General features: G+C 40.9%; 1 protein-coding gene across 1 annotated transcript in view; it reads right to left on the reverse strand.

Annotated features, from left to right (window-relative positions):
* The window catches only part of GLI2 (GLI family zinc finger 2), a 241,577-nt gene that overhangs the window by 88,578 nt on the left and 138,637 nt on the right, over positions 1-14,362 (reverse strand). The window contains exon 4 of the mRNA XM_078682070.1: positions 6,991-7,182. Within this exon, the coding sequence (XP_078538196.1) occupies positions 6,991-7,182 (192 nt within the window). The remainder of the gene's footprint in view (positions 1-6,990; positions 7,183-14,362) is intronic.

A 14,362-nucleotide genomic window follows, 5' to 3' on the forward strand; every position in this document is an offset into this window, starting at 1 on the left:
AAAGTAAATAGACCTGTTAGAATCCTGTTGAATGTCTGTTTTTGCTGATCCCTGCCTGACCTATAAATCCATGGGTATCAATGGTCAGGGGTAGTACTGTCTACACCTTAATTTATATCCAGAAAAGCCAGAATTTGTTTTAACTGTGTCTCATCCATGGCCACCAGAGCACACTCCACAGTTGTATTTATTGTACACACATGTTGATATTTATTTAATTTTGCATTTCAAAATGTAATACACACCCCCTATTAGGCAACTTGCCTCTGTATTACAATTACAAATATACAAAGCCCTCCAAAATGAAATGCAAAACTATCTAGCCAATCTCTTGAAGATTTCAAATTGATTTTATCTGGAGATGATCGGTATCCCGTCAGGCTGCCTGAATTGTATTTAACTATTTATTGTTCAGTTTATTTCTGCAGAGAACAGCATTCACCAGTCCATCATATGGGAGGTATGCTCTCCTTGGGCAATATTTTCACTTTTCATATGGCTATTTACAATTCATAGCAGAAGGCCACAAAATAATTTTAATAAAGGCACTGGCTTGACACTTTCAGCCCATGGGCAGCCAGTCTGATTATGCTATCATACATTGGAGCTGGAAACTATTTATTTGTTAAAATCTGAAAATTATGCAACATAGTATGGATTATGTGGTGAATGAGGCAAGTTCAAATTTACACAGAAAATACTGTATAAACCTATTTTTCCAGAGACCTTTACTTTCACTAGTTCTGGATATGTGTCTATAAAACAATCCATGTTTAGACACAATTGTTTCTTGCCAATTATAGACACAACGCAGATAATCTTTCTAGCAATAAATTATCTCTAAATCGTCTTCGAATCAGATTTTTCTCGTTTCCTATAAGAGCCATTGAAATTAAAACAAAAAACAATTTTATATTATACAATTCAACAATTTAAACTTTAAAATTATTTAAAAAGGAAAAAAGACATTTAAAAAAGACAAAATGCAAACGTTTAGAGTAACAGGATCCTAAAAAATTGACAAAAAGCAAGCAGCAAAGTTAATTTATTGACCACATCAACCATAGTGTCCATTAGAGGGAAGCAGTAACAGCAAGTGAGTTAAATATTGCCCAAGACCAAAACTTTAAATCATTATGAAGTCCCTGTAAACATGGAAACGGAATTCAAAATAGCTGTGAGGAGTGCTGCTTCCGGTGCAAAAATATTACTAGGGAAAAATGTGGTACCATGGAACCTCTCTGCAATCCACTGTGGCCGCCCCACCCACATATCTGCATGTTGTATGACATTATCGTGGGCATGCTACATTGCTTTCCTGTGCCAAGCCTGCCAGGCTGCACTCCTCCTGTGCCAAACCAAGTACTGGGCTAAGCAAACGGAAGTACTCATTACAGAAAATTGCTGGTATCCAAAATGCTAGCAGGTGAGGTTTGCTGGGAACGGTGTGTCAGGCACTCAGATTGATGGACATTGGCTTGGGGCGAGCTCTGCCACGTTAAACCCTATATTCCGAGTGTCAAAAGAGTTCACACACTGGCAGACTTTTAAAGCCAGATGTAATTCAAACCCAATCTCTGGAGAGGCTACTGACTTTCCCAGCCTTCACTAGATCTAGGAGTGGGCTGTTTCCTTCAAAGGATGCCACTCCAGCACAACACCGGATCTGTATACAGATATGTGCCTAGTAAATGTATTTTCTAAACCAAATATTCTTAAAACTGAGATTTGTTTCAAAATATTAAATTGGGTGGCTATGTGGATTAATGTATTCGACTCCATTAATCTGAGTTTGTACTCATGGTCATAGATCTCAATCTTAGTGAGTCCACTCAGCCTACCATCCTTCCAATGTTGATAAAATGAGTACCAGTGAGCTGGGTATCAACACATATCTGCCATTCGGTGCCAATATTCAACAAAGCAGTTAATGTCCACTTTACAAATACCTGTTATGTTTTATGTTATTTACAATTTTTGATGAAAAACAGATCTACACAAGTGGGTTGCCCAATCTTGAATTGATGCTCTACTGAAAGCATCATTACGCTCACAGAGTACTGTCAGGAAAAAAGAAAAGCAAAGCACTAGAGCTTTGTGTTTGACTTTACAGATGGTCTATGCTTACCCTCAGTTGAGGATCACACAGCATAGAAGAGTCGATTATACTTTGGCCCCATACACTTGTGGGGGTTGACTGGAAGGAGCCACAAAAACAGAACTCAACAGCACCAAACAAAATCCCCCTCCTTTCAGCTCTACCCAGGACAGCAACAAATAGACACAAAAACTGAGGCTACACCAATTTTGACAGTGGAAAACTCAGTGCTTTATTTTGCCAGTGGGTACAGGCACTCCGTTTTGGGGAGCAGATTTTATTTTCCTTCATCAGATTTTTTTGCTTGACCCAGGTAAAATGTAATTCACACTGGTGTAACCTTGCATTATTTTTGCCATTTTTCTTTACGATAGTTTCTCAAAATGCCTGAAATTATGATATTATGTCACATAGCGTAATTGAGACTTTGTTCGGGTATAAATCCTATTGCAGGATCATGGGAAGAATGCCAATGAACTGAACGCAAGCGGCTGTGGTTATCGTCACTTGTGATTTTGCACTTGTTTTTAATGCAAAATGTGTCCTTGTGGCTCAAATGGACACCAGGATATATCACCTCGAACCACAAAAACCTTGGAAATACCCCACGGTATGGAACCAGAAGAAAGGTGGTGCTAGGGTGAGCTGGCCTTCAATCACCAATGTTAAACACAAGAAAAGTCACCAGAGCAATTGTTTACTGGTTCTTTTTATAAGTGATTGTCTACACAAAAATGGTACAGGATGTACTCACACACCACTAGGTGTCATACCTCATCATAGAACTCCCCTCGCTCTTCAAAAATCCCATTTGATGAAGTTCAGGTCTACACTTCATGTTAAAGGAGGCAATTCTACCTAACTCTTGAACTTGTGATATGAACATGCTAAATAAAATGTGATACATCAAACTAACTTTTAATTTAAGTGAGATATCACTTGGTGATAAAAAAACATTGTGGAGACTAGGGGAACCAATACCCCATCTCCACTCAAACCATCAACATGTTTCTGTCTATTGGCTCAAAAGAGTCCATGGCATTCGTCAGGAGAGAACACTGGATCATTTTCTGGCATACACTCCTGTTATTGCCACTATAATTCAGGGCTGATCTTTGTCATCCCTCACAATTCCTAGGTCCCTAGGCACCCTACATGTGGGTCATTTGAGCCGCATGGAGGAAGGGCTCAGGAACCCCTCTAGTCACAAACACTCCAAGGTGCATCCCTCATGGTTCACCTAGTGCTGCTTCCTCCTTCCTCCCGGTGATTATTCACACAGAAAATTCGTGCAAAAGGTTTATGCGGGTATTTGGCATAGTAACATGAAATTCTGCAGAATATTTTGGGCATTTTGCATAATTTATGCACAGGAAATTACACAAACTTCTCCCATGCCAGAACAAGAGGGCGAAAGGCAGAAAAAGGAGAAAGACAGAGCAAGAGCTGATTACACTTCTTCTGTTTAAAATTAGGCCCTTGGAATACACACTTTCTTTGCGTTCAATGGTTAGAAGAAAACAAATCTTCACAATATGCCACTTTTGAGGAACAGGATGTGAAAGAGGATGTTGCCAGTGGCCATAGTGGTTGGGAGAACAGGCTCTGGGATTTATAGCCATATCGGTGACCTACTGAACCCCAAGGATTTGTCACATTCATAAGGCACATCCTGCCAACCAGCAGCCTTTTGTTGCAGCTTCATCATCATACCCTGCTTTACGCACCACATTAATGGGATCTTTGTGTGCCCTCACATATTTCAATGAGATCTAAAAAAGGAGCATAAAGGCCTTTCTATGTTTCACCACACATCAAGCATATCAAAGAACTCTGCAAAAGAAACTCTTTTTTGACTAAAAATATACTCAGAGAAACTTGAAAGGCTTTTGTCTTCAAAGAGGGCGGGCTATAGGGTGGACACTGTGCCCTCAATGTACACGAGGCGTGTCTTTCAACACAGGTTAACGCGGTGAAGCACATATCTTATTTGACTAACATAACAGCGCTCTAAGAGCAATCTACCAGCTCCAGTGCAAAAATGCCTTTGGTAAACCTTTATAAAACTGTGTTTAGCAGCTATTTCATACTAAGTGCTCGCTGGAGTAAGCCATCAGTTCTGAAACTTGGGACCAACTTCCCCACTACCATACTGTGAGTTCCAGGGCAGATCATATTACTTTCATGTGCCTCAGTTCACCCACTCGCTGGGAGTGCATAAAACAAGCCCAGTACATGATAAATAATATGTATTTGTAATGCATAGGCTCACATGGGACCTCCTTGGAGCTGAACGCTATGTTTATATTGACATCAGATGTTTACTGTTATTCAACTTAATCGTTGGCTTTTATCAACGTCAGGAGGATGTATGACTGAGCTGACCCACCAGTATTCGAACAAGAGGTGAAACACAGAGCACTGTGGTAGACTCATTAGTCCACTGAGCCACTAGACCAAGCACAATTAAGGTGGCATTAAAACCATAGCACCTACCTCTGACACCCTTGCAATGGTTTTCTCCCCAGTTCATAGTCTTGCCAGTGAGATGGTGTTCTTAAGCGGGAGGCTTTCAGAATACATGCGACATAGTATAATGTCATGAGAAAATTTTCAATATACTGCATTTTGTGACTAAAGCAAAGTGGTAACTGTCACAGAATTAAATGACTGCCATGTGTACCAGGGACATAGCCTCTATTTGTCCTTCCCCTCACCCCCGCCCATCCTCCACCCACTTTGTCTACTGTCAGTCTCCAACTGTTTGAACAATTTGCTCAAAAGGACAAAAGAGGGACTAGGAGCTAGCCACTGACAACCCGCTGGGATTGGCTACCAAATCTCATTGATTCAAAACGTTAGTAACTAATAAACTTCAGTAAAATGGAGAGGTGTGGTGCAGTGGCCAGGGCAGCTGACTTCAGAGCACAGGGTTCACGGTTTGATCCCCGGCTCCGGTCTCAACTCAGCACCATGTGACTCTGGGCAATAGCTCACTTAATTTCCACGACGGCCCCCAGGGTGAGTAGTTTGTGTTTTACAGATTACTTTATTTATTTATAATATTGGAGACAAGTAATGCCATAAGCTGTATATTCTTTAAATATATATGAGTCTAGGCTGTGTATGTGGTACAGATTGACCAGAACATTGAGTGTCCAGATGCAATCTTAGTTAAAAAAGCTTTAAATTGTGCTCCTTTGATGCCTTCCAAGGTGATCAATAAATGACTAGATCGAAGAATACACTTTTATTGCACAATTCTGTGTAGATGGTCATACACAGGCAATTTGGAAAATGGCATCATAGGTAATGGCATGGCTGGTGAAGGGTTGGTGAAATGGGCAGAAGAAGTGTTTGCTAACTTAAAAAGGTTTAATATTGAGGTTTAGACATTAAAAAGACAGAGGGATAGTTATATTACTATAGCACTATGTACCCATTTGAGGTGAATTTAGATTATAGGCCAATCACTTGGTAGGAGAAAAGCAACATTAAGCAGTTTTCACAGATGGGTCCTACATTCAGATGATGTGGGACCAGATGGACGATGTGAATGACGTCAGAGGTTATGCCAGCAACTCTTCCACAAATACAGCCGCTTCTGCTGGTGTTCTACCAAAATATTGAGTTTTTAATATCACCTAGAAGAATATTGGCTGCTGAATATCAACTAGCATTATATTGTCATTATAATTATATATATGTCAGTTCTGTAGTACCCTGATCGGTATATTTAGAGATTGTAAAGGTATGCAATTGTGGAGTTAAAACTAGTGAATCTACACTTATATATATATATATATATATATATATATATATACATACCATAACAATACAGTGGTAGTCAATAGTTTGGAGTCATTCTTATTGTAGGAAGATTTATTTCAACATTTATTATCCAACATGCAACTCCTCTATCCTTTGAATAAGGAAGATGTCTCTGCAAGCGCTTTACATTGGTTGGTTCCATCCTGCTGTGTGGCGGTGGTTGTTTCCAGTTCTTCTAGCTGCAAGTCTCTCCCAGGCTGGGTATTTCCATGGTCTGAAGTCTGCCAGACACACTGGTTTGGAGGCGTTGAGTGTATTCTACACCTGTACTTGAGTAGTGTACCCTCTGCGCTTTCTTTTCAAATCAACCAATGGGTAAAAGATGAATGAGCCAAACATGCAACCACTGTATTAGTGCACACATTAAAACAAGCGTGGCACAAAATCCTGAGAGCCCCTGATTCCATGCGGTATGTCACACTAGTTATCTGAGCAAGGGTCTGAATTCATACAATTCATCAACACATACCGATTACAGATACAGCCTGAATCGTAGATTACAGGGCAAAGTACTACGTGTGATCTAGAAAGGAGTCAAACTGCAAACTCTGACAATATACACCAAAGCACTGCCTACCAGAACTCAGAAACACAGTTAAGTGAACAGCTGTGGTTGCACGTAGTTCCAACCTAAACTTCTACTTTGAATAGTTAATGGTCTTTTAAATACAGCAAACTCAACAGGGAAACACGCTCCAAGACGAAGCGGGTGGAATCCTTGTAGCCATTTAATTTCCTAGACGTATTATGTTATGTTGAAACATTTTAATCAGGCAAGAGTTGTGCTGGTGAGATTAGCCAAATATCAGATGACTGTGTTTAAGTTTGTAAAGTGCATGAGTTTGTTGTAAAAACAAATAAAATGGTGTGACAAGGGGAAACAGGATCAGTGGGAGATATGTTTTCAATTCTACAGTCAACTCTATGGGAAAATCCTCTCAATGTTTGCCCTGAATTCGGAATTTTGATTGACATTGCCTGGCATGACCGCGGTTGCTGACATTGAGCCCCAGTCATGGCAGCAGTTGGAAGGACACAAACATACATGCATGGCTACTCACTGTCCACGGGGTTGAGGTAATCGTGAAGGTGGGCCATGCTGGCCGCCCCTCCACTCTGCAACAGGAGCTCCCCATAGGGATTCGGATGGGCTGCCATGAGGGCCATCTGGTGATAGTAGTCTGCAGGGTTGGCTCCTGGTGGAGGGGGCGGAAGTCCAAAAAGACCACGTTCCTTAAAGTGCTCATGGGCCACTGCAGAGGTACAGAAAGAACACATCACCATTAGAGACACAAAACCCCTTAAATAATTTGTTTGCAATCACTTTAGAGCCACATTTGTACACTCATAAGAGGGGCCACATGAATTATGCAGCAATGTAGGACAACATTATGCAGCAGTGTTGACTTAATTATGTGTCAAGAAGAGGCAAATGATGCACATTTTATGGCATGATTAGTTTGCCTTTCTGCCATTGTAACTCACATTAATTGTACCTCATTTTTACCAAATTAATATTAAAAATTAATACAGCAATCAGGAAACATAAGTGGCCTGATAATCTTTTGAAAGGGTCTTCCCTTACATTTTCATTCGTTGTGAACTAGAAACAACATTTTTAGTTAAACTATGTGGCAGATGCTGGATGATGTGGTAAGTGAGTTAAGTAAATTATTATACGAAAAACAAGGTGGCTCCATAATCGTGTATTTCAGCGGCCCATGCGTGGAGGTCATGCTTAAAATGAATTATAATTATGTATACAAAAGAGCACTGCTGCATGCCATAGTTGACTATTTACCCTCTCTTTGCAGTTCATACTAAGAACTCTCCAGATGCATTACTGCAGTCCATGTCCGCCTGTTTTGGCCCAAATACCTGATACTCTGGCCTCCACATTCCTGCTTTTCAGTAAACTTGTAAAAAGTCTCTGATTCCCAGTGACTAATTTAATTATGCAATGAAAAAACACGTGGAATCTAGAATTTAAGGGGCCAGGCAATCCAGATGCAATAATGCTGTCAACATCGCTCTACGCACCCTATAAAAGAAGACAAGTACATCTGAGTCCATGATAGCTGTGGACAAGATTTAAAGATGAGGGCTAATGCAAAAAGTTAAGAGGTATTGGATTGTCCTCTTTATATTACTGACTGCCAGAACCAATTACAGCCTGTCTCCCAGCTGCAAGTCCTCAGGCGCAACCCTCTAGCGGTTCAGTCAACCCCTTTCCCTGTGGCTTTTAACACACTGTTTCTTAATGCAGTTAGCAAGTGGCCACATCTCATCTGGGTCCTTATTGCATAAAGTCCCCAGGGGTGTAACGGACGGTGCATCAATTTTCCGTGCCCCTGGGGATCTTTATTATTACACAAGGGTACGCAGACACTTGTACGGGCCTTCTGTAATGCAGACTGAGCCAATGCCATCTTAAGTGGCTGTTCCCTCACTTGCACATGGACGTGGCTGCATGAAAACGAGCGAAACACTTTGCATGTGCGATCCATACTGCATTACACAAGTGGGCACAAGGGCAAAGAAGTCGTCAGGAGGCGCATTGACTGTGCTCCATAAAGAGGTGGTGCACCCACCGAAGGTGCATGCTAAATGTTATAGTTTATGCTTTTCTGATATTAGTATGGGCCTGCAAGACCCAGCATACAAAATCAGGACTGGTGAAGGCCTTTCATGACAGCTTGGTGACTGAGGGGACAAGATTTCCGAAGGGCACATCTTATGCTTCGATGATAAAAAAATGGTTAAACCATTGTCATTGTTAGAAAAACATTATTTATTATTTCTATACAAACCAAAATTAAACTATACAAACATTAGAAATTCTAAAGTTATAGTTATACCATTAATTTATAATTTACACAACACCTTCAAATTATTATGTCACGCACCTCTATGCACATTGTATTGATCTCGTAGGCCACGCTCCATTAACAATAACTCGCATTTTCTCCATGCACTGCTTATACCCTTTCAAATTATGCCACTTATACCATCAGAAATTACAGCATTTACAACAACACTCAAAACATCACAAATCACATAATTTGTGAGAACATCATGGATTGTTGAGCGGCAGCAGAGGGCAGCAACATGCCATTAGTTTGTCATTTTTAGACTTGTTAACTCTGTTTGGGCATTTGTTGAACCTCATTAGTACCAGTTTAGCACCAAAATATAGCAATAAGCAACAGAAATGTGACCAGCCAACGTTTACGAAGGCCTTTCCACTGTGTGGTAAAATGGGTCACTGCGTTTTTAGTAACTTTTGAACTGTTTGAACAAAAAACAAAAATGTTTGTTCAAATCTGCAGATTATGCAGCAGATGATGGATTATATGGCAAATGCAGCATGTGTAAAATTATGTGAAAAACACAGTAGTCACACAATCACGTAATTTCAGTGGCCCTGCTACTGCGCAGTTGCCGAAGCACCTCCTCTCTACACTTATAATGGAGAAACCTCCAGGGCAATGCACAGCATCACTAATATTGGGTAAACTGTTCATTTCAGCTCAGGGAGACAATGGCCTAGCAAAGATGTCCTTACAAAAGGCCAACTCGGGTTTCAGTTTCAGTTCCATGATTTGTTTGGCTCAGTATTCGGTCAGGGTGAATTTCTTTTTGTTCTGCAGAATGCAGTAAAAAAAACAGCTGCGGTTCCTGGAGAAGTAGAGCAAAGCAGCGAAAGCCACACCATGAAACATGACATTTCATGACATAGAGTGGCCCAGCACAAACAACCACAAAACGGCAAAGCATTTAAAAAAACGTCCCCCAACAAGGCGAATCGGCAGAATTCTCCCAAAATTCCTGCAGTAGAAGAGTTTTATAAAACATTTGTCTAATCAGTTCCAAGTTTCAGAAATTTCCTCAACCATCACGACTCAGTATTTTCAAAATAAATACATTAGGTGCAAGTGCGTTAGGGCATCACAAATGTCTCTCAAGTAATCTACACATTTAACCGCTTCCATGCTCGTGTGCTGATGACGGCTGGGGGCCGTCATGAACCCGCCCACTCTTCAGAAGTGCCGCACAGGCGCAGAATCGCGGCCGCGCCCAAGGGGTTAAAATTCTAATTGTTTTAGTAACACCTGATACAGGGGATTACTTTGAGAGTGTGTGTCATTTATGAAAACAGAAGAGATAATGAACAAGGGGCAGCTTTACATCTAACCGCTTTTAACGCATCTTCCAGATCTGCTCTATAGGATGAAAGGTGGCTACGTGGAACTGGCATGTGAGGCTATCTACCTCGTTTTTCGTTATGAAAAGTATCGCCATCAATGCTTAATTTGAAAAAAACATAAGTGCATAGATGGGCCCAATGCTTTTCTTAGGATCCCACTGGCAGTACTGTCGCATGTCAAGTTAGCAAACAGTCAAATACCAAAACTACCAAGTCTTGATTCCACCTCATGCCTCTTTCTTCCACCACACTACACTTCCGGCATCTTTCTCTCACTGCTTCTGTAGCTTTCCTTCTTTCTCCCTCTGTCACTTTTTTCCTATCTTTCACTCCCCCCATCTTTTTTCATGCTTTGCTCTTAATTCGACAATGAAAAAGAAATAAGTCACAGTACCCAAAAATGACAGCCAGTACCCATAAACGTAAACCACCAGCATTAAATAAGCACAGGGTAATCTGGCATTTACTGTCCTGGTAGGTTAAGGAACATAAGCAAAGACTTAGACCACGATACGAGAGTCTTGTTAAGTTCCAACACCCATGCAAAGCCCTGCATCCACAGGCGTCGAAAGTATGAGCTTGTTGGGTTTCGTCCCATCTGGTTATTACCAAGTGCGATACAATCTGACAGTCAGATTCTTCTCCTGATACATTTTGGCAGGTCGCCATGTTGAAATGTACCAAGAAAGAAAGACCCAGTGGGACATTTTAATGCAGATTTTAGTGCAAAAAGCACAAAAAAATTCAAGTTACAAACCACTTTCAAATTTAATTGGAGCTATTTATCGCATTCAATAATGAGCCCCAGTATACCGTTGTCATTGATCCCCAGTTTACCGTTGTCAGGTGACCGCACCAATACCACAAGACTTGTAATCAAGGCCTAGAAGTACAAGAATGCCCTTGTTTATTACATGAAAGGGCAAGACTGGGAACATGGCCATGCTAAGCATTCGAGGGATGCAAGGTGAGGCACAAAACTGCAGAGAGGAGGAGCCTTGGAAGGTCATAAGAAATTAGTGCATGGGGTCAGGGGGAGTATTTTCTCCCAGATAGGTTTGCCTATGAGTTTTGAGGAATATGAATGTAACCCAACAACTTGACTAGTGCATTTTGTCAATTAAGTCATAATATTATTTGAGTGCCTAATTGCTGATAAAAATATAGTTGTGAAAATAAGCAAGACGTGTACGTATATTTTGTGGTAGCCTGCATTGTTTATCTAAATTGTGTTCCTAGTTGCAAAAATAGGTAGGACTTCATCGTTCCTAGCTCAGAAATATATGTGCCTTTTCATGCCTGCTGCTAGTCACAGTTACTTGTAGGCTAAAACATAAACCCACATTGCTCGTTATTGTGGAAGATTTGATAAATGAACGAAGAATCATCTATATTGCCAATCTGTATGGAATTCACATCTTGGCTTCTGGATATGGAAAGTAATTTACCATTTTGCTCCCAACTAATTAGCCTAAAAATTATTAACTGCCGTAAAAAGAGACTCCAGCGGCAATTAGTGTGTAGGTGCCCTAGTTTAGCGATGTGAGGGAGATGTTTATAGCCATTGTAGTGTGGATCATTAATCACTAACAGATTATTCCTTTAGTTGTGATTTAAATACCATTTTTACAGTTATTCAAGCCATTCTTTATTTGATAATGCATTAACAATAGCACAGTTTTGGGATCCTTTTGGGGAAAGGGGAACACGAAGAGCAGATAACAGATCAGTACAAGAAAAATACTTTATGTTGAGTAAGCAGTATCTCGATGACTACCTCTACCGTCAACCAGACACATCCTATGATTCTTTTAGAAGTTTCCATCGGAAAGTAAACTAACTAGTATATAATGGTTACCATCAGGAAAAGGGATTAATTTATTTATGGCAAAATACTATTTAAATGAACCATCCTCTTTGATGAATCTATCATGGTGAACAATTCTAAACTCATGCCCTTCCTGAAAAACTGTGCTGCTGTTGTTTTTTTTAGTTTTTTTTTACAATACAGACTCTGCATTGTGGTTGGTACAACACATTCTGCTAGTCCCCATTCTCCTGCCTGTGCCTTTCCTTCCTGACTTTTCTGAGCTTATCAGCGCCCCCTTTAGCATGTCATTGTCAGACGTAGAAAAATGACTAATAATGCAGTGTCCCACTCTGTAATGGTGCATTTATGTACACCATTACCCAGGCAGAGCTCTGCGGCTCATTGACCTTTCTAACAGTGTCTTCTTGGACCTTCTCCTGTCACGCTAGTTCATCATCCGTTGCGACCACAAAATCAGACATGGTGGTGGAGTAGTAGTAATTCATAGGAATGCGGAAATCGCAAACTAATTTCTAATGAGTGCTTTATTTCCTTCCAATGTCTTTCCTGTACATTTCCACTCCCAAGGCCTCTAATCCTAAAATAAATGCAGTATACCACCCCTCCTGGCCTGGTTAAAACTCCTCTATCCTAGCATGAGAATACAGGCTACAAAATACAATAAAGTGCATTGTGCTTTCTGGGCAAAGTTGTTACATGGACGCCTCGGTAATGGTACTCCCCAGGCTACATTCCTAGGGAAGGCAACCAGTTAGTGCAAAAAGCTTAAAACGTAATCTAGTTAAATCAAACCAGACATTTCCCTTATGAAAGCAGGATAGATAAGACTCACACCCAAACGACAAATTAATTAAGTTATAGTTAACACTTGAAGTCTATTTATCAAAAGCCAACTGGTGGAGTCTACCCTGTCTGATCTGGAAAGCCTCCTTTACTTTGGGTATAGCCTTGGAATCAATTCTTGCCAGATTGCTGGCCAATTCCGACAAACCCAGCTCTGTGGATTTCTTCCTTATATAGCTAAACTAAGGTATGGCTTACACATTGTCTCGAGAAAGATAATCCAACATTACATCTTTTGTTAATTGTGCTTCCGGGTTCCCCCAGATCCTGAGCCATAGTAATAAGGGATCCGGCTTTATTTTATCCCCAGGGGAGCTAAACCCAACTCTGAGCGGCATATAAATGCAGGAATTGATTGTGAACAGCCAACAATCTGCACACAAACTTATTTTATACCTGCTGTATTGGCCCAGACTGTTATATCCCCACACTACTGCTCCATAAGCCGCTACAGAGACCCATTTACTCTGACAGATCTCTATCATTTCTCTTATCAGTTTTTGTCCCAGCCTTCTGGCAAAAAGAAGACTGACTCCACAGCTCTTTGTGTTTGGGCAGTCCTAGAGTAGTGCAAAATTTGCCTGGATACATTTTTGGCAAAAGGAAGGCTCAGGTACGTAAAAGTCTTCACTCTTGAAATGTCCGTCCCCTCTAAATAAAATGACCTAGGTTTCACATTTCTTGGGCCAATACTCATTGTAAATGATTTTTGTAGATCAGATTTAAGACCCAGACCCCCCCTAAAATTATAAAATGAATCTAAAAGAAGTTGTAAAGCATTAGCAGTTCTTGCATTAAAACTGCACCATCTGCGTACATCAGAAGTTGATCTTGCCCTTGGCCAAAAAGAGCACCTTACATCAGCTAACACTGCTCTGGAACATAAAGAAATTCATTCATGAGCAGAGCAGGAAAACTGTAGTGCAGGCACTGGTACCCTCCAGACTGGACTATGGGAACTCTCTCCTCAGATGGCATCCTTAACGCACATCTAGAACCACTGCTTTTTTAGAGGTCACTAAAAATCTGATCACATTTTTCCCATATTTTACACTCTGCAGGGGCTTCCCATTGAAGCAAGAACACAATTGAAGAGTGCATGTATCACCCACAAACCCCTCCTCAATGCCACACCTTACTACTTGGTTGGAAAGCTGAAAATCTCTAGTGCTCAACGATGACCGAGAAAGGATGAAGACCTCCTGCTGGAACCTCCAACATTCAAGCAAGAACGCTTTATGAAACAGGCATTCTTTGGCAGTGCAACAAGGATCTGAAACACTCACCCATGCATCTCTTCACACATCATCTTTTTAGGTCTCGCCTCTCAATGCGCATGCGCATTGAGCAGAGCGAGACTATAGGGGCTTAAATAAGCTTTACCTAGACTGGCGATTGACTGGCGATTTGATGCTGTGCCCGTGCGCTTTTAGGTCAATGCGCAAGCGCATTGACCTAAAATGCGCGTGCACATCATCAAATCGCCATCTGTTCCACAGCAGCACTCCTCCCACACCTTTGAAGTGAAGCTGAGCTTCACTTCAAAGGTGTG

Source organism: Lissotriton helveticus, chromosome 3_1 (assembly GCF_964261635.1).
Source record: "Lissotriton helveticus chromosome 3_1, aLisHel1.1, whole genome shotgun sequence".
Taxonomy (NCBI): Eukaryota; Metazoa; Chordata; class Amphibia; order Caudata; family Salamandridae; genus Lissotriton; species Lissotriton helveticus.